The 20292-nt window shown below is 36.0% G+C and overlaps 1 protein-coding gene across 8 annotated transcripts in view; it reads right to left on the bottom strand.

Moving 5' to 3' along the window:
* Positions 1-18922, bottom strand: part of POSTN (periostin) — a 35754-nt gene extending 16832 nt beyond the window's left edge. For 3 of the 8 annotated variants that reach the window (XM_061345132.1, XM_061345141.1, XM_061345198.1), the window contains exons 1-12: positions 18736-18920; positions 17178-17276; positions 9391-9455; positions 7959-8116; positions 7167-7331; positions 6173-6319; positions 3903-4044; positions 2517-2729; positions 2236-2370; positions 2004-2152; positions 1355-1491; positions 490-620 (exon numbers count right to left, since the gene is read on the bottom strand). In XM_061345132.1, the coding sequence (XP_061201116.1) occupies positions 490-620; positions 1355-1491; positions 2004-2152; positions 2236-2370; positions 2517-2729; positions 3903-4044; positions 6173-6319; positions 7167-7331; positions 7959-8116; positions 9391-9455; positions 17178-17276; positions 18736-18857 (1663 nt within the window). In that variant the 5' untranslated portion in view covers positions 18858-18920. Of the gene's footprint in view, positions 1-489; positions 621-1354; positions 1492-2003; positions 2153-2235; positions 2371-2516; positions 2730-3902; positions 4045-6172; positions 6320-7166; positions 7332-7958; positions 8117-9390; positions 9456-17177; positions 17277-18735 lie in introns of all 8 variants that reach the window. The other 5 variants (XM_061345156.1, XM_061345167.1, XM_061345188.1 and 2 more) reach the window with 4 other exon arrangements.
* Positions 18923-20292: the final 1370 nt, after the last annotated feature.

Here is a 20292-nt window from a genome sequence, read left to right as displayed (position 1 = left end):
TGAATTTAACAATGTATATTAAATATTTAACTTGTAGAGTACAAGTGATATTAGAGATCACTGGGCAGAGAAGAGAAAGGAATGACAGGAAAGTCAGTATTAAATATATTTTACTGCAATGGCCTCAACTAGAAAAGAAAGAGGATAGAAGAGACTTTTCAGCTGAAAAAAAAATTATAGCAAGGTTTAATAATGACAAGTTAAAACTAATTAAATGAATGTAGGTATTAGCTTTGATGGTAATTACATCTTGGAATAATACTATATTAAGGATTGAAGTTTAAATTTAAATTCAGGTTGTTTTTTTGTTTTTCCAAAAAGATATTTTCTCTATTCCCCAAGAAGAAATGAATTTATGGATGGCCTATGACCTGCTCTTAGTCTAAGGTAAACTGTTTTATCAGATAACTTTTGTGTAAGAAAAGCACTAGCAACCTTTCCCTTCAGTTTTACCTTTGCTTATATTTCTATTTTTCATATGTTACTTACTTATCAGTATATCCTTATCATCATCAGTCAAACCTTTAAAGGCATCATTAGTAGGAACAAATAGAGTCCATTCTCCAGGTCGTGACAGAACATCATCTAAATCTGCAGCTTTCACCAGACTGAGGAAAACACTGTTTATCACAAAGAAACAAACCAAAAATAATAAACTGCATTTGGGTCCAGGCATTTAGTTTCCTCATTTTTTGATAATGCAATGATCTCACTATTTCCCAGAAATGGAAGAGGGAAATCAGAAAAAAGCACAGTCTTAAAAGTAGCAGACTGAAGAAAAAGGATTTGAAGGGGAGGAAAAAAAAAAGTTGTTAGACTGTATCAGAGCAGAATTCATCAAATTAAGTCCCCACCAATCAAAGAGATGAAGATAAGATGACAAGGGTGGTTATTCTTTCAAAAAGTAGGGAGATACTTGCAGGAAGGAGACAGAAATATGTACTGGAAGGGCATAAAATCATGCTGCACCCATATGGAATCATACTACTCATTAACTAAACCACCAGACACTGCTGTATTTATAGTTCTGGAGGTATTACCCAATTTTATCTTTTTAGTCCACTCACTCTGGTGTCTTACGGATAACTGTGTGCCTAAACGACCACTGTAACATTAAGTCTGAGAGCCCTTTCAGCGTATAGCTAGAGAAGAACAGTTTTTGCTCCCCAACCTCCCACATTTTCTTTCTCCTTTTTTTTTTTTTTTTTAGGAGTTAATAACACCTTCCCTGTTCTCCATGTTCCTCAAAATCCAACAACCCACAGTCCACAATTATTTCTCAGACCAGTTGTGCTGTATATCCTAGGGTTGTTATCTGTAGTGAAATCTCAGGGCTGTCAAAACCACTACTCACCTAAAACGCTTATCATTCCTCAGCATTTCATGAAGTGTCTTTTCTGCTGGATTGATGATCTGTCTGAAGATGTGAATAAAACCATTCCTTCCTTCTTTACTTCCTCTGACCATGCATGAATTTTCAATACATACAGCCTGATTAAAAGAGAAACAAGTGCAGCTTTCACACAGTGATACACATTTAAACATATCTGATAAAATGAGATGGATACATACTTCCCAACAGGTTTCTAAATACAAAATAAAGTTCATATGTATTTCCTACAGTTACATTTTGTGTTCTTGCCAGGAAATATGGCATTGCGTGAGAAAATAAAAGTAGCAAAATCTGGAGTAAGTTGATATGGTGTAAATATTTCCAAACTTGATTTTTTAGTTTCCCTTGAGAATTCTCTTAACTAGTTCTAAACAAACAAACAAAATGTTAAAAATTAACTAATGGAGTGCCAAATATGGAATTCTGCTTTGTTTTCGCAGTGTCTTCCATGCAAACAAAGTTCCTATTAATAAAAATTAGCTTGAAATTTTTTGCTAGATAATCATGTTGTTAAATGTTGGAGGTTTTTTTCAGCTTTGTCTTTTATTCTTTTATGATTCTTCATTTTCATAGTTGGGATACATACTGTTAGAAAGTCCTGTTCACTTACTGTGCGATACACAAAGACTCTAAGCAATTTTCCTCCAATTGTCTCCAGCTCTTGTCCATTGTACAGTTCATTGAGCCCGACTTTCACTTTTATAATGTGATTCTGCAGGATTGTTTTAAGAAGGCGTTGATCCATCCTTAAGGTGTCATCTATAAAAAAATTTAATATTAATGTGTAGCATATATTCTTATTTATTTTGACATCCAGAACATAATCTTTTAAGGCTACTAACCTGAGAAAGCACCATTCAGAGGTGCCAGAAGAGTGTATTGGCCTTCAGGTCTTAGAGAAGATGCAAGTCCTACCTGTGTCACCAGGTCTGTAAAAGTTGTCTGCTGGGCACCACCAAGCTCAATGACTTGCTTGGCTGCAAATAAAGTAAGACAAAACATTTTACCACACAGTTTATTCCTTTTCATGGATTCTCCATGCTTAATAACAACAGGGCGGAGGGAATATAGGGAAGATTGTAGAAAACATCTTCAGTATAAGCTTTTCATACACATCACTGACCAGAATCAGGAATTAAGACTTCACCAATGAGATGGATAACACCGTTGCTTGTCACAATATCTTTGCGTTTTACCATCTTCACTCCATTCACAGTCAGACTTTCACCATCACAACCAACTTCAACTGTGTTTCCTTCCAAGGTCTCATAGACAGCTCCACCAGTGATAGCTTCAGAGCACTGGAGAGTATTTAAAATATGGAACTTCACTAGAGCTGTGGAAAAAAATATCGGGATATTAACATATAGGTATTTAGATACATATATTTTTATATATATCCATATATATACACAAAATACACATATAGGTGGGAGATAAAATATCTACACTATTTTAATAGTTTACTAGCTTATCTAGCACATATATTTGCACTGATAGATAATTTATTGAAAGTTATTTATTTGACAATTGATCCTACAGGCCTCTAAAAAACAATTATGGTCAAATATCTTTGGCATCGCTGGTATTATGAAAACTATACAGTTTATGTGACAACCTGCATGTAACAGAGTATATAACTTAGTGACTGTAGATGACATGCTCCAAATAGACCTCTAAGTACACAACTGTATAGGCTATGAAAATCCAGCCCAGGTTTGTATTTTATTGTGCTTTTCTATAGTAACTGAGATTCAGTGTGCTATCCTCTGTGAGTACCAAAAGAATCAGCCAAAAATTCCTGAAGGTAAACTAAAAAAAAATAATAAAAAGCCCCATCAAAAAATTGTGTTATTTCAGAATTCCATTTTTAGTTTTTGTCTCACATTCAAATTAGCCCAGATCCCTCTTTTCACCATTCTTCTTTGACTGACTTCATCGACTGAGTTAATCAGGCTAGAATGAAATGATTGAGAATTTGTTTGGTGCAGTAGAGAGCATAAAGGAGATGACAGAAATGCAGCTTTCCACTCCTTAGTGGTCCATTACATTGCTGTTCACATAACTGATTCAGCTATTTGGATTTACTGTAGTTCTCAAAAAAAGTAAGCATGCTGACTGCTACAGTTTGTCGGAATATATAGCACAAATTCAGTTCAACTTGCATGGCCAAACTTAGCTTTTACAAGAACATTTCTTTTTTTTGTATGAAAAAGCTGTTGATGAGAAAGCTGTGAGAAGCTCCCACGTTCTGTTATCCCTGCATTTCTAGAGGCAGTAATCTCTATTGTAACTGTGCAGCTGAACTATCAGAAACAACAGAGTTTTGGAAACTAAGTTTTCAGTGACTTCTAAACATTAGGTAATTGGAAAAATCAGAGACGAAAGAAATACCTCCTCCAATATGTATGAAAGTACAGGAGCTTCATTTCAGAGCCAGTAAGATAATGTAGTTTCTACCTCCTGATCTAGTCACCTGTATTTCTCATTTGAAAAAAAGGTTACACACCTTCAGAAGCCACCTTGTCACCCATAATCCTCTCTAGAACTCCCCTTGGAAGTCTCTCAAAAGCTTCATTGGTAGGAGCAAAGAGTGTATAATGGCCAGGCCTTCCAAGAGTATCCAAGACATCTGATGTGATGGCAGCAGCCTGGAAGATAAATTTGTTTTTAATGCTGGTTATTTAAAATATTACCAAAAAACAATTGTCTCATTTCACCAAGTGCCCACAGGTACTTTAATGCTAGATAGATCTGTGTTATGGAAAGGCAAAACTAACAATAAGGAATAGAAAACTATTTTTGTGGGGAAAACGTGTCTCGATATACTGAGTTACCTCTTTAATGCAGCACACAGTAATCAATAAATTCTGACAGTGTTGACAACAGTGCAAAATTTGGAATTATTTTGGCCTGAATTTTTGAACGAAAAATGTGAACTCCTTGACAAATCAGATCAAAACTAATAATTTGCCCTTGAAATAATAAAAAATATATTACAGCTGTATGACTAATTTGATTAAACACAAGGAAGAAGTTCTGAATCACAACAAGAGGCTGAGGAGCAACCTCCCTGCTCTCTACAGCCTCCTGAGGAGAGTAAGTGGAAAGGGAAGTGCTGATCTCCCTGGTATTCAGTGATAGGGTGCATAGGAATCATTCAATTGTTGTGTCAGGAGAGGATTAGACTGGACATTAGGAAGCATTTCTTTACTGAGAGGGTGGCCAAACACTGGAACAGGCTTGTAGGAAGCATTTCTTTACTGAGAGGTGGTCAATGACCCAAGCCTGTCAGTGTTTTGACAATGCCCTTAACAACATGATTTAAGTTTTGGTGAGCCCTGAAGTGATCAGGCTAGATGATTCTTGATCAAATTCCAACTGAAACATTCTATTCTATCCCATCTCAAGCTTTGAGGCCAGGAAAAAATTACCTCTGGGTTTTGCAACCTGGTCTAGTGGAAGGTGTCTCTGTCCATGACAGAAGGTTGGAACTAGATGATCTTTAAGGTCCCCTTCAACCCAAACCATACTATGATTATATGCTTCTATAATTATAAATGTTACTCAGCTCTGGACATTCAAGAAGTAACTGTGAGAATATATGATAGATTAAAAGGGTACTATAATAGATTATGCCAATATGAATTATTTGCAGATTTTCTAGAAAAAGAACATATGTAAAATTGAGCACATCTGGACTTGAGTAAAGAATTTGCTCAGTTAAAGATGAAATATTATTAACTCAACCTAAGACAGAATGATAAAGTGCATATGAAACTGGTGAATTGGAAGATGGGAATAACCATCCTAAAAGAAATGCCATATTAGAGTCTCAGGGTTGATTTTGTTGTGAATGGTTTCATTAGCACAGTTGCTTTTGGAGCCAAAAGTAGTATTAAGTGCAAGGGCACACACACAGTAATTGGCAAGTGTATGTGCTATAAACAGGGAATTCACCCTTTGAAACATCAGAAAGGCAGAGTTTAATGTGATGTAACTGGAAGAAAAACAAGTGTGATCTTAGCAACTAGGAAGTGTTCGCTTGTACATTTCGTTTTTAAAGAGATTAAATGATGTGGTTGCCTGTCATGGAATAGGTTTGAGGGATTCAGAAGGTCTTTTTCATATTTATGCCCTGCATTTAAAATTACTATTATTATTTTAATTAAGGATATGGGGAAGGGAAAAGGGCAACACCTACTTCTGAAACCACAGCATATTCTTTTAAACATGTGCAGCATGAAATCCCATTACACTAAGCAGACTCATCTCCCAGAAGAAAGAGAGATTAGAAACCTGGGCAGAAAAAAACCTGCTTCCCCTCCACAAGAAAAATCTTTCTTACATTTATCTACTGATGCTCTGAAACTTGCTATTAGTTAGGTTCTGGAATTTGTTGGTTTTGGGTTTTTTTTTACCATTTTCTATCATCCACTTTGGACTTTTTCTTATTTACCTAGCAGCACCAGATGGTAACTTATGACACATGTTTCATTACCTCAGTGCTTGAAGACACATTTTTTATGTACAGGGACACATTATGTTGTATTGCTGTGGTCTTATTCGATCCACAAAAGAGAATAAACAGATTCCTTATGAAAAATATACTTTTACTTTTTATATAGCCAGATTTGCAACATTAGTTGGAGCTCATAATTTAATTTATTTCTCTCTCTCTGAACTAATCCTTCTTACTTCCAACTATCAAACACAAATAGAAAAGAAAGAAAAAAACCCTACGAGACCAGAAGAATGTTTTTATTTTTGTCCACTTACTCTAAGAGATGAAAGATCATCTTCGACCTCAATGAAATCTTGAATAGTGTTTCCAACAGCAGTCAGGACACGATCAATGACATGAACAACACCATTGGTAGCAATCTGGTTGCCATGGATGATCCTGGCACAGTTAATGGTAACAACCTATATTTGGACAAACAAGCAGAACATTAAACATTTGATCGTATGTGCAATCTGATTCTTAAGATGGACGATGTATGGACTGTACTTTCCATATTCATTGTTCTTTCAGTTTTCATTTTAAATTTTAAGTAAAAACGTGTAAGATTTCGAAGGCTGACTAAGCTTCTGGGAAGCTAGCAGTAGATTTATTCAGGCAACATTTATTTCATATTCATGTTTAATTTCTTAATGCAGTTATTCACTTTTGGGTTTGGTATATGGTTAATACAGTGATTGTCTGAGGATTTTTTACTAATGTAAGCTGTAGTCAAACATATAAGTTTCAATGCCTTTAAGGCAACAAAGATGAGTGGATTAACTGGGAGATTTCTAGCATTTATAAAAGTTATTTTGTTTCTAGCCAAATACAGGAAGTACATCCCCTATGATCTTAAATGCTTCTACCATGTACTCTAATTCAAATGAAAGATCTGATGTAAAAATTATTTTGTAAACATATGAAGATTAATACTAGCTTTTCTCCCCAGTTTATTATGATCATATATTTTGGACACGAAAGGCTTTGTCTTTTAGGAAGAATGTTTATTTTCATTTGAACTTTGATTTCTAAACAGCAAGAACACACATTCTTTCTTAGTGATTAGTCTATTAGCAGACAAAATTTTTTTAAGGGAAAATTTATTTATTTTTGTCAGTGGCAACTGATTTGCTAGATGTTAAACTTTCTATAACCAGTTTTCTTAGCTATAGAAGGAAATAAAGGAAAAAGTAATGGCTATAACTGAATAATTTTCTTATGAAAAAAACAAAAAGAAAAAAAAAAGGAAAAAAAAGAGAGCAGACTTACCCCATTAGGATAATGGTTAATAAGCAATTTCTGGTCATTATACATAGACACCAGAGTCATGCCATTCTTAAGATCTTTTGTCAACATACGCTTATTTACCATGTGGTGGTGGAGAGCATTATACAGCTCAATATTTACATTGTCCACCAAATTCCTGTGAATTTCCTGAAGAAGAAAGGAATTTCATTACCCAGAGGAGTCAAAACATTCTTCTAGTCAGAAAGATGTACATACAGTTACTTTAACATATGCTTTCAATATATACTACAATGGATATTTCCTATTAGGAGACACAACTTTGATACCAGTCAATCTGACTCAAATGATACTTTAGTCTGATTTGTTCACAAATGGAAGACAGGAATTCTCATTACAGGCAGATCATTGAGTTTTGATTCAATATTTATTTACCTAAATACATTACTAAAAGGACACCTGAATCACTGACAAAGTAGAGTTGTACTCTACATCATACAATTGCTGGAATTCCTGTGAATTTACCCCAAATTGTGCCAATAGCACTAACAAAATTCATATTTTTCATGGAAGCATTTAATGAAGAAACACAGTTGCTTAGTACTACTGAAAAAAAATCAGACTCTATATTCAGCAATGTATGTTAAACATGAAAATAATTTTATTATAACTTTTCCAATGTTCTTTTATATCTAAAATATCAATATTTTTTCCTGGTCTGTCTTATCATAGACTATGTTGCAGCTAAAACAACATTAGCTGAAAGAGAAATACAGTTTAACACATATATGTGTGCATGAGCATACACAAACTTACTGAATTTAATTGCTCCCAGGCTTCATTGCTTGGTGCAAAGAAAGTGAATGATCCTCGTCCTTCAATCTCTTCTCTCAGCTTTGATATGTCAGAATACTGCTGTGTGGAAGTAGCTCCCACAATACCAAGTGTGCCATATACGTGATCAATAGGAGCAACTGAAATAAACATAAAAATATTGTAAACTCTTCAGACATCCATTTTCTCACAATCAAATGTATTCTGTCTCTTTTAGTTGGACAGTAGTACTGCCTTTCTGAAACTGTTTAAACCAATATTAAAACATTGTGCTTGGATTAAAGTTCTATCCTCAAAACACTCAAAAAACATCCAAACACATCTGCTTGTTATTTATTTTTTCAGTTTGTTTAATGAAAAATTACATCAGACAAAACTGAATATTGTAATGTTTTCTTTAGAACAGCTGCTCTGTTTCGTGCCAACCCAACCTGAAATGGGTGTCTATCCATTAAAGACAAGAGAAAATTCCATATATAACCACAAAAATTTTGATGGAGTGGGTCTCATTTGGTCATGGTGGAGCAAAATTGCTCTTGTGAGGCCTCTTGCTCTTCCAGTGTGTGGTTTATGCTTAAACTTTCATCCAGAGAGTAAGGATGTCCATAGGCTCACAGTTAAAACAATGCTACATGAGACCTGAATTCAGCTTTCCTACTTCTAGGCGTCAAGAAGCAGGACACCTGTATGTGAGCTAGCTGTTCTTGGCTCTTTTTAAGGTCATGAATAATAACAGGCAATTCTAGAGTATGACTGACCTCATTCTAATGTCAATATCTAAAGCGAAATTAATTATTCTAAACAAACTCTGCCTCAGGTATGCCTAACTCTATTAGTGAATGTAAAGGGCATAGTTCAGATATAAGGATCTGAAGTTATGAAATAAATTTCTTCACAGATTACTCTTCCTTGCTTTGATTAATTTTATTTATGCAAAACAGGAGCAGAAATAAAGAAAATCAAGAATTTAATGAATTAAGTCTTAATTTTCAGTCCTTAGTTTATTTAAAGCCTATAACACTCTTCTCTAGTAAATAAGATTCAAGTCTTCTAGGGAAAAAGGAATAAACAGAAGTTAGATATGCCGCATCTCATGTCCTTGGTTTCTGACCTTACTGGTATGCTTTTAGGTTACGCTGGGATGTGGTGGGAATAGGAATAAAAGTTCTTTTGCAGCTTTGGGAACTATCATTCCTCTCAACTGCAAGCAGCTGGGAAATTCAACTTAAACTGAATGACCAACTTCAGTGCTGTCTGATTTCTAACTGTGTGGGCTGTATGCAAATGAAGCTGTGTATTCTCAGGCAGTAATTCTTAAAAAGAGGTAATAATTTCTCAAGATGACCATCTTTGAAAGTCTCCTGTGCTGTGATGCTTCTTGTACTGACTCATCCATATGAAAACAAGCTTGCACCTGCAGGACATCCTCTTGTACCATCCATCTTCATATAGCCAGGACAGCACTCATATAAGACAGTTCTGTGACGTACAAACAAAGCACAATCAAAAAATGTACAGGATAAGTAAATACTAATTTTAGGTAAGTCTCATTTTTAATTAATTTTTCATTGCTAAGTACACAGTCTCCAGTTCTTCATCCCTTTTTATCATTTAACCTTTTCTTTATAGACTACAGATTGGTTGTATTTTAGTAAATGCAAGGCTTTAGAATTTACAGAATGACGTCCATCATTAAGTTTAAGTGCTAGGAAGGAAAATAGGAGGGGATGTGGAACTTGTAGAGTTATTAAAGATGAAGCAACTAGAACAGCAGTTGAAGAAAATTAATTTAACTGATCTGTTTTGAAAAGATTAGATGGGATTGAAGAAACGAAAAAATAAAGTGAAGACATTGATAGAAATTGATGGCATCAGGGTTGTAAAGGAAAAGGAAAACAAATGAACAAAAAATAAATTAAAATGACAAATCTACATGAGGTCATGAATATACTGGCAATAGAAACTAACAGGTATTTAGAAGAAAGTCCTGTGTAGTATATGGTGATAGAAAGTGGGATGAGAGAGCCTCAGTTTTTCAAGGAAGACTGAAGAAGCTTAGGAAAGAGAGAGAGAACTAATTAAGAACAGACATAAAGCAGGTTAAAGAGAAGGAAGTCACTAAAGACTGGATGGATGAACACAAGGGAAAGTTCACTGGTAAATGTAGTGAGGATGAAAACCAGACAACAAGAAATCAAAAACAGAGTTAAAGGAGTATGCCATCACAGCATACACAGAATTTAGCAGTTCCTCAGATCAGGAACTGATATATAAAGATGTAAATAAAATGTTCTTATGCTTGAATATGTGTTTGCTACACATAAGAGCAAACTAGGGCTAAATGATAATTCTATACTGTAACACACAATTTACCATTCATGCTCCTATAAGATATAAGGTCTTTTCATAAAGCTGACAGAAATAAAAGGTCTACTACTATACATCTGTTCGACAGTTTTTCTCTTACACAAAAGTTATCACAGTCTTCACTCTGGCTCCTTGAGAGAGGAAATGCTGACAAATTATATGATCTTATGAAAGGTTTAAAACAAATTTTAAGACAATAGACTCCGGTTATTACTTTTCCAATTCTGGTACACTGTAAATGACAAAGAAAAATTAGCATCGCATTTTTGCATAGTATATATATATTTTTGTAGGTCTGGCTGATGTTGGCAGTGATAGAGTCCTGAACACTAATTCCAGGAAAATTTTGCTGAGCTTTTACCACCACATTCCAACTTTACATTTGTAGGCACTTTGGTAGCAGCTGAGTACACTTCTCTCATTTTTCATAAGCTAGAGCTGACAAAACATTAACCACAAGTACATTAAAATGAACAACTTATTCACATGAAAAGTTGGCCTCAAGACATTCAACATCCAAACTCGTTGAAGAGATTAAAAAATTCCAGACCAATAACATTACAAAACATGATTTTAAAAGTGAGGAGTATAATTCTGAAATTGACAGCAATGTGAAAGATCTGGCAAAGATTAAAGAATTATTTTTAAAAACAGTCCTTTTTTCCACGTGCATTTTTTCAACTGAGAAGCCATATATTAAACTACTTTTATAGTTCTTTTGAATACATATTTTTCCTTAAAGCAATTAATTGAATTTTTTTTTCTTGGGAATGCAAGAATAGGATACAATTTAGGCTACAGATTTTCTGACTAATAAGGTAATTAATTTTATGTTCTTCCTTTTTGTTGCATCCCTGCCAGAAGCTAATAAAACCCCCCAAACTGATTAAAGAAAACTGTGTAGTAGAGTAGGAGTTATAATGTTCTTCCAACTGTGTGAACTGTTTTGTCATGAGAAAATAATTTTTCCTTCCATGGAGCAGAAAAATCTCTCCCCATCACCCCCTGAGCTGCTATGTGTCCTGGTTTTAGCAGTAGCAGTCATTTTTCTCTTTCTTGGTAGCTGGTGCAGTGCTGTGTTTTGACTTTTAGGCTGGGAACAGAGCTGATAAAAATGATGTTTTGGTTTGGCCAAGGACTTTGTGAGCCTCATGCACTGCCAGGGAGGAGGGGAAGCCGGGAGGAAGCAGGACAGGACACCTGACCCAAACAGACCAAAGAGGTATTCCATACCACAGCACGTCATGCCCTGGATGTAACTGGGGAGTTACCCGGAAGGGTGAGGACTGCGGGGTTGGAGGAGGTATCGGTCAGTGCTTGGTAGGGCTGATGGGGCGAGTTATCGGTCGGCTGTTGATGAGGTGTTGTATTCTCTTCCCTTGTTATTTCCTTTATCATTACTATTATTGGTGGTAGCAGTAGTGATTTGTGTTATACCTTAGTTACTAAACTGTTCTTATCTCAACCCGTGGGAGTTGCATTTCTTTTCGATTCTCCTCTCAGTTCCCCCAGGAGTAGAGGGAGGGCAAGAAGGGGGGGGAGTGGGTAACAAGCTGTCTGGCTGGGTTTAAACCACGACACTATGAAAGATTGCATTTTGCAGATATAATTAGCTTTTGAAAAAGGAAAGAGGAAACTGAATTATCAGCATGGAATAAGACATGGCAAGTTTAGTCTTCTTATCATATCCAACAATGACACAATTAATGAAAGGCAGAAAATTGGCTTAAGAACATAGTTGAGAAAGAAAATGTTTTTTCAGCCAAGCATTACAAGATCAGTGCCTTTTTTACCATGTAAATTGCTATGTACAGCCCAGGATTTCTTTTCAGTCATTAAAGGTTACTGTAAGATTCTACTTACAGTATTGTTGTTCTCTTACAGTTTACAATTAGAATGCCATACACCAGCTGTGCTCAAAATGTAATGAGGAAGATGTAATGAGAAGAAAAGGAGTTTTTTTATGGAGAATATCATAATGAGGTTAAAATTAGATAAAACTCAGTACAAGAGGCAGTTCCTCAGTACCACAGTACTCAGGGGAAATATGATCACACATCATAAGTTATATTAATTTCTATCTCCCTACTAGTTCAATATAAGATGGTGCCCAAGCAAAGAAAGCAGTTTCTCAGATATCAGACAATGCTACATTCTTGAGGCTTTGGAAGTTTTGGGTTTTTGAGTTTTTTTGAGTGGTGGGCTTGGTGGTTTGTTTGTTTATTGGGTGTTTTTTTTTAATGCAAATTTGTTCTGATATCATCCAAAGGAGAGTATTCCAAAGGAAAAAGGGGGAGAGCAACATTATCTTAAGTCCTTGTTATTCTTGGCTATTAGAGACAGTTTTTAGTTTATTCAGATCAGCTCTGTGACTCATCTGTTTCCACTCCTTGCTGGCATGAAGAAAAAAATACTGCAGAGAAACAGTGGAAAGACTTTTGGCCCAATAGACTCATAGTTTAGCATCCCAACTGGATCTAATTTACAGCACTGGATAGGAAGTGTAAATAATAAAAGCATTTTTAAATTAACATTTTATAGATCACATATGCAAGTTAAGAAGGACTTTGTAACATGTAGAAATTAACGTGAGAAGAGCCATTGCACATTGCATTAGCATTCTTATTATAGTAACCTCTTTAGTCATGTCTGCATTTCTGTTTTGGATGCAGAGAGTATAAAACTTCCATTGACAGCTAAGACTAAGTTATAACAGATGCTCTATTACAGTCACAAAAAAAAACTCTCAGGAGTTCTACAACTGAACTTAGAATCATAGAATCATAGAATGGTTAGGGTTGAAGGGGACCTTAAAGATCACCCAGTTCCAACACCCTGTCATAAGCAGAGACATCCTCCACTAGGCCAGGTTGCTCAAAGTCCCATCCAGCCTGGCCTTAAACACTTCCAGGGATGGGACATCCACAATTTCTCTAGACAACCTGTGCCAGTGTCTCACCACCCTCATAGTAAAGAATTTTTTCTTAATGTCTAACCTAAATCTCCCCTCTGTGAGTTTAAAGCCATTCCTCTTTGTTTTACCACTACACGGCCTTGTAAAAAGTCCTACTCCAGAATACTTGAACACCCCCTTTAAATACTGGAAGCTACCTTAAGGTCTTCCCTGAGCCTTCTCTTCTCCAGGCTGAACAAGCCCAACTCTCTCAGCCTGCCTTAATAGAAAAGTGCTCCAGTTCTCTGATTATCAAGGCCCTCCTTTGGACTCACTCCACCAGGTCCCCGTCCCTCATGTGTTATACTGTCATACACACTGTTTTCACCCTCTAGACTTGGTCTGTGCATGCTTACACAAGTGTAATTTTGTGTAGACTCTTCATGCCCAAATCTACCCAGTCCCACCACTCAGTTTTCCTCTGGTAGGCCATAGCAGGATTCTTGCTTAGGTCCTTACATAGGTTCTGTAATATTATTTATAGCTTACATTCCTCTAAATGCTAGTCAATTAAGAGAACAAAGTCACACCTGACTTTAGTTCTATGAGTTCAAACTGCCTATTGCATTAATTTTTTCCTGACGCATGAAGGCATCCGTAACTCAGTTTGCTTCTGGAGATTAGCAAAGTAATGAATTTCTTGTCAGATTTCTGCTGAGACCACATTTTCTCTCATGGGAAGACTTGACATCTGTCTAGAAATAAAACCACAGGAACAGGTTGTTTCCAGTACTGACTGTGAGAATATCCAAGTTCCAGTCTAAGTCATTTTCAGGAAATACCCTTCTTCCCAATGCATCTGCAGTGGAATAATATGTAGTGCCAAAGATGTCAGTGGTATGGCAGACCTCACTCAAAAGGTGAAGTATTTTGGATGACTTGCAACATGTCCTTTGAAGGAAAAGGGAGGTCAGTATTATAATGTCACTTGGAGGAAAGATTTTGATAAATACTATAAACCTGTGGGTCCTGACAAAATTGAATGTAGAAGTGGGCAAATGAACCCACATAGTCTATTTTGACTGGAAATGGATTATTATTACCATCATCAAGTGCATATAAATCTGCAATTTTTATGAAAAATTAGTTTTAACCTATCTGGATTTGCTTGTAAGATCAAGGCAAAAATCAAAATGGGAGAGACTAGTTAGAATTCCAGACATTTAATTATGCACCAAAAAAAGCTTCTGGGCATTTAGAATAATCAGATTGCTTGTCTATGTAGGAAGTTCATTATGATTTGCTCTACATGTACTGTAATTTACTGAGGTTACTGTCTTCCACTTCTTTAAGTAAGTAATTAGTAACGAAGTTTACAATAGCAAAAAGCTTAGGGTGACAGCTTGGCCCATAAATGCCAGGTCTTTTCCTTGGTTTTAGTGGTGCCATGGTACCATTTTCATGTCAATACTTTAGAGTTAAAACTTCAAAGCCATGGCAGTGTTTGAAAAGCAACACTGTGTATTGGAAATACAGTTCAGTTCCATTAACTTGTAGTATGCTGTCAGAGCACTGAAAACTCTTTCTCAGAAAGAAAATGGAAGAAAACTTCCTACTGCATTTTCACTCATTTGAATCCTTTCCTTTTTCTCATTTGGATCCTTTCCTTTTTCTCATTTCGATCCTTCCCTTTGAAAACTGGAAAGGATCCTTTCCAACCCTGGGTTATGACATGTAGCATCTTTCAGAAAACTCAGAAAATGCAAAGCCTCTGACATCCAACAGAAACCATAATTCAAGCCCATTTGCAGTCCTTGCCTGAATATTGTCTGATTTACATGTCTGATTTTACAATTTGCAATGATTTAAGTTGGATTTTAATTTGATTTAATCTGATTTTACAGATTACAGTGAAAAATCAATACTGGAGGCATTTTGGGAGTCTTAATCAGTTTTACATTATTAAGTATAGGGATCATGCTCAAGAAGAACTATGAGTATAATTGTTTTTCAGCCATCATAGATGAACAAGCCAAAAAAAAAAAAAAAAAAAAAGAAGCAAACCATAAAGCTCGCTTTGAAAAAAAAAAAAAAAAGGAAAAAAAAAAGGAAAATTATACATATATATTTTTTTTTTAAATGAGAGTGCCACATATGTAAATGCACTGGAGAACATGAGAGACTGTAGCCGTATCAGCACTGCTAGCAACGCATGCACACTCCACATAATTTTTTGCACCGCCCCATTCCCTAGCACAAGCCCAGATTGTGTCTAGATCTAATTCTTTGTCAACATAGAATTCTTTGACTTTCTGTAAATAACTATTCAATGAATTTCATATAAGTTTTAAAAGTCTTGTGGTTGCATTTCTTATTTAAAAAACTTTGTTTGTAGAAGCTCACTTGGATTCAATGTGAGCTATGTGCAGTTGTTTAAATTCAAACATACCTATTCCCTCCATCCCCCCCAAATTTATAATTTTTTCTGTATTTTAAAAACACTTCTAAAACTTGAAGAACGGACTAAAAAATGTGGATCCTATTTACTCATGACTTTGGCAATCAGGAGAACAAAAATATGACTATCTAATTGCAAATTATCAGTTACTTCTTGATCATGCTCTCCTTTCTGTTGATCCAAAATCATTCTAAAGACAATTTAAGAGCTTGTTTACGAAGGGAGTCATCCTTGACTGGCTTATATTGCTGACACTTTAGGTATTTCTCTTCCATACTAACCACTCTTAAGGAAGCCTTTGGCACAGATACAAAATCTCTAGTCCCCATTACCTTATCATCTAAAACAGTGGCTGGTGTTTGTTTGGAAAGTTTTGAATATAAATCTTACTTTAAATGGAGGGAAGTTCCTCATATATACAATTTGCACCACGTATCAATATAACTTATCTCTATCTCTTAAGGCACACAATCTCTCAGTTGCTATTCAAATTGTGTACTTAAATTTTACTTGGGAATTTGGAAGAGTTTTACAGGCTTTCACTAAGAGACTCCTAATACTCTAAGATGGTTGCAATTAAAGCCTTGACCCCCTGTTCACTTAAGCCTTTCTGAAAAATTTACCCCAGACCTATTTGGACCCTGTAAGAGAATAATGGAAAAATAAAAATTTCTTCCTGTGAGAACTGTTGAGGAATGTATCCAAGTAATTGCACAACATCAACAGAAAATGTAGTACAAAAGAAAAACATTTGTTTAGTGTACTGGATAAACAATGTCAACCTCTGTTGAACTACTTAAATTCTAAGCAAGACAAGTGAGGCAGACCAAGTTCAGGACTGGGGGGGTTTGTATGTGTTCACACTCTGAAGCTGCTCTATGCCTGACAAAGTAGTAATGACTGACATTTTGTCACAGAGAAGGCAATGACTCGCACTCTGAGAAGGCATGATAATTGAAATACACATACAGATTCTAAAAGAATATCAGACTCACACAGATTTAATCTGTATGCACAGCCATATTTAGATTTTGGTTTTTTCTTTGTAGAGAGGGGTGGTCTGAGCACACTGCTCTGCTAGGTAGAGCCAAGGTCTTGTCACAACTGGCCTATTAGGTCTCTCTGTGGTTCTGGGTAAGTCACTTAACTGCATAACTCTTTGTGTTTAAAACAGAGCTATGAATACTTAACTCAGAATTATTAGCTGAGCTTAATCCTCTGAAGCCTCTTAAACTTCAAAAAGACTATATACTATGCTGTCATTTCCAGACTTTCCACTCCTTTTGTGATATTTTGGCAATAATTATTAGATCAGTTACCCAGGTGGTTTTAGAAGCAGCTAAAGACAAGCTTTAACCCAGTAAAATTATGAATTCTTACTGTGTCTTCATGAAACAACTTGTCTCTGAGAATGAGAGTTTCTGTATCATACATGATACTATTTCAGTGAATGGGGAATAGTTTTGAAACACAGCATACTTACGCTTTTTTTCCACAGATGGCTCCCTGGTACCAGTTTCTGCAAGTGCTGAAGTATTTCTTTTTTGTTCCCATAACTTGCTGAAGGGCACACACATTAGGGCTATGGGTGGGAGTGAGAAACATTTTAAAAAGAAGTTTCTGTACATCTGTGGAAAAGTTCTATGTAAAATGCCTCAAATACTGTTTCTGTTGAGGAAGAGTAAGAAATTAAGTTCCCGGGGCAGGTGTGTTTTCAAGCAAATACAGTGCAAGCTCCTGAGACTGCCCAGCTGGGTTTCTTTGGCAAGCCCACCCTCCCAGCAGGGACAGAATATTCCCCTTTGTTTCTGACCAGTAGTGATAACCAGTTGTGCCTAGTCAAGTCTCAATGTGCCTTACATTACCCCCTTGCCCCTGCAAAGTGAATTAATTACCAGCCACCAGGGATGGAGTTGTGAATACCATCAAGCTCTTTTCATTAAAGTTTTGTCTTGTACACATCTGTGCAGCTGAAGGCCACGGGGAGATGGGGAAGAAAAGTGCCTTGTTCTTTATGTAGAAGGAAACCCTGTCTTCTGTAAATCAATCAGCTATTTTGATTACCAACCATTTGGAGTACCGCAGGCACCTAAGTAAACATTCTGGGAATTACTGGGGACCAAAGGGTAAATTGGCATGTAAATAAAAGGAGTCACAGTTTTCAAATGGGGAATACTTGTTCCTTAGCATGGTAGTGTACAGAAAAGGAATTTCTTAAGTGTGAATTCCATGGAGCAGAGGCACTTTGCCACTAATAGAAAAAAGCTCAAAAGTTAGAACATATATTTTACTATCAGTGGGAAGTCAGTGATTTTTTTTTTTATTTAAAAAGCTCAGTGTGAGTGAGTTTAGCAGGCTGAGGGAATGTAACAAAGGAAGATAGGACAGCAAAAAATTCTTATTCACAGAATGCTTTTTACTTAAGAAGACTGCAGGAAAATATCTTTAGACACGTGTCTCCCTGACACCAGCTGTTAAAATTATTTCCATGTTTCTGAGCAGTCTGACTTGGGAGCATTGTCCTTTGCACACCCTGCTGAGCAGCTTGCTGCATTGCTCTAGCGGGAACAGAAGTTTTACAAAGGACTCCCAGTATATATTCTCATGTTAGAAAGCTATTAAATAGAGTTCATGGTTTCCATTAGAATGAAATAAAGACAGCAAAAAACTGTGGGATAAGTGCCAACTCTATTCAAACTTTTGAAAATATATATTAAACATATCTGGCATCCCATTATGTTAATTGTGAAGTGTAATTAATTTCCGTGATTCTAAAATGAATGAATTTTATTCATTAAGAAGTGTTGATTTTAGATTTTTCCATATTTTATGAAGTTTGACAATATTCTGTCTCCTTTTGAAACTCTCCAGAAAGCTTCTTATTAAAGAACAATTCCTGTAAAAATTAACTGAGAAAGTTCTACTTGATTGATAGTGAAAATTTATAGTGAAAAATTGCATTTAATACAATATGAGAAGGAACAGGAGGATAAATGTTAACAAGCTCCCTTTTAAAATCAAAATAAAACCCAGTTACTTACCCTTGGTCGCGTGCCCTTATTCGACTATGAGTTAAAATCTTGTCATAGTGAGCAGAAGCAGCTGCTTGTTCAAAAGCAGACAACAAAAGAGTGGAAAAGGTGAATAAGAAAAAGATCTTCATCTCTAGTCCTCTGTTGCTTCTGGCAAGTCTGGAAGAGAGAACTGGCAAAGGATCTGGAGAGCTGACAACTTATATACATGTTGGAAGGTGGTGGGAGGGATCCACAGGATAACCTGAAACTTCGTACCACCCTCCTTAGAGCAGCAGCTTTTGCTGCCAGATTCAGTAACCTCAATTAGTACCATACATTAACTATATAAAACATTTTTTTAATCCCTAGTTGACTAATTTCTTCCTTATTACAGGCGGCTTAACATTTTATTCTGCTGACACAACAGCAGGGAAAGTTTGAGCTTTATCTTTTGACTTATGGTTTTGTATTTATAGCACTGAAGCATTCAGAGGCCGTGATCATCACATGTGGTTTTGTTCAAACCCAGAGGACGATGTTGTCTCTTCCCACAAGAACTGTACTGCTTTGCTTTCTATGTCCTCACAGCTCTCATCTATGAGCTGTTTATCTAGTGAAGTTGGTGAAATTTCCAAACAATGCTGCTGTTAGTAACCTGGAACAGCATTTTTGTCTTGAGGAAAAAAGCTCTATTAGTGCACATTCTGATTATGAAGTAGTTACATAATCAAATGCAGCATTAGCTTAGAGATTCATTTTAATTCTAATAACAGTTGTTATTACATAACACTTTTATTCAGATCCTCATGTAATCATAGAAAAATCACCGAGTATCTGAAAATTTTATTATGTACCATTCTATACTTATTAATTAATCTTTGGGAGCGTCTTGTGAAGTAAATGGAAAATATAAGTCCAAGATGTAAATGAGGGAACCGAGGCAGAAGGGTGAAGTGACTGGCATGAATGGGGCATGAGCCCCCAGTGAACTAGCAATCATAAGTGTACAGGAGCAGTTGGTGTTAGGACTGCAACCCAGGAGTTTGTAATTCCTATGTAAAGGAAAAAATTCTGGCATTTATATGGAAGTGTTTGTATGTGAATACACTTTCAAGGTATAGTCTATAGATGATACTAGATCTTTATAAATTGAGTTGAGTCCTAATGGCAGTAGTTTGCTGTAGTTTATTCCTCCAAACCAGAGTAACTAACTGGAACCAGAGGTGTATAACTAGACATTAATGCAATACTGGACTGACACACCTGGAACCATCACCTCCATATAGAAGAGACTGAAATGGGGTAAAAAGCAGTGGACTTTCCTACATCTCATCATAGGCAAAGGTTTTAACTAGGCATAGGTATATGGACATTTTATGATTAAGATCATGCCTTACATAACCATAGCACTTCATGGTTTCTAAGGTTAAGAGCAGGGACATGTGGTTAAACACTAGGTGTACTTCTTTTGTACTATGACCTATGCACATCCTATCTGCAAAAGACTCAAAATAGCTCAAGTATCGGTGTCCCTAGACCCAGTGCATGTGAGCTAAATAAAACTCCAAGCCTGAATACCCTCAC

This window comes from Neopsephotus bourkii, unplaced genomic scaffold (genome assembly GCF_033783945.1).
Source record: "Neopsephotus bourkii isolate Nb327-2 ecotype Australia unplaced genomic scaffold, CSIRO-AGI_Nbou_v1 NB_36, whole genome shotgun sequence".
Classification (NCBI taxonomy): Eukaryota; Metazoa; Chordata; class Aves; order Psittaciformes; family Psittacidae; genus Neopsephotus; species Neopsephotus bourkii.
This window is presented reverse-complemented; position numbering and strand designations above follow the sequence as displayed.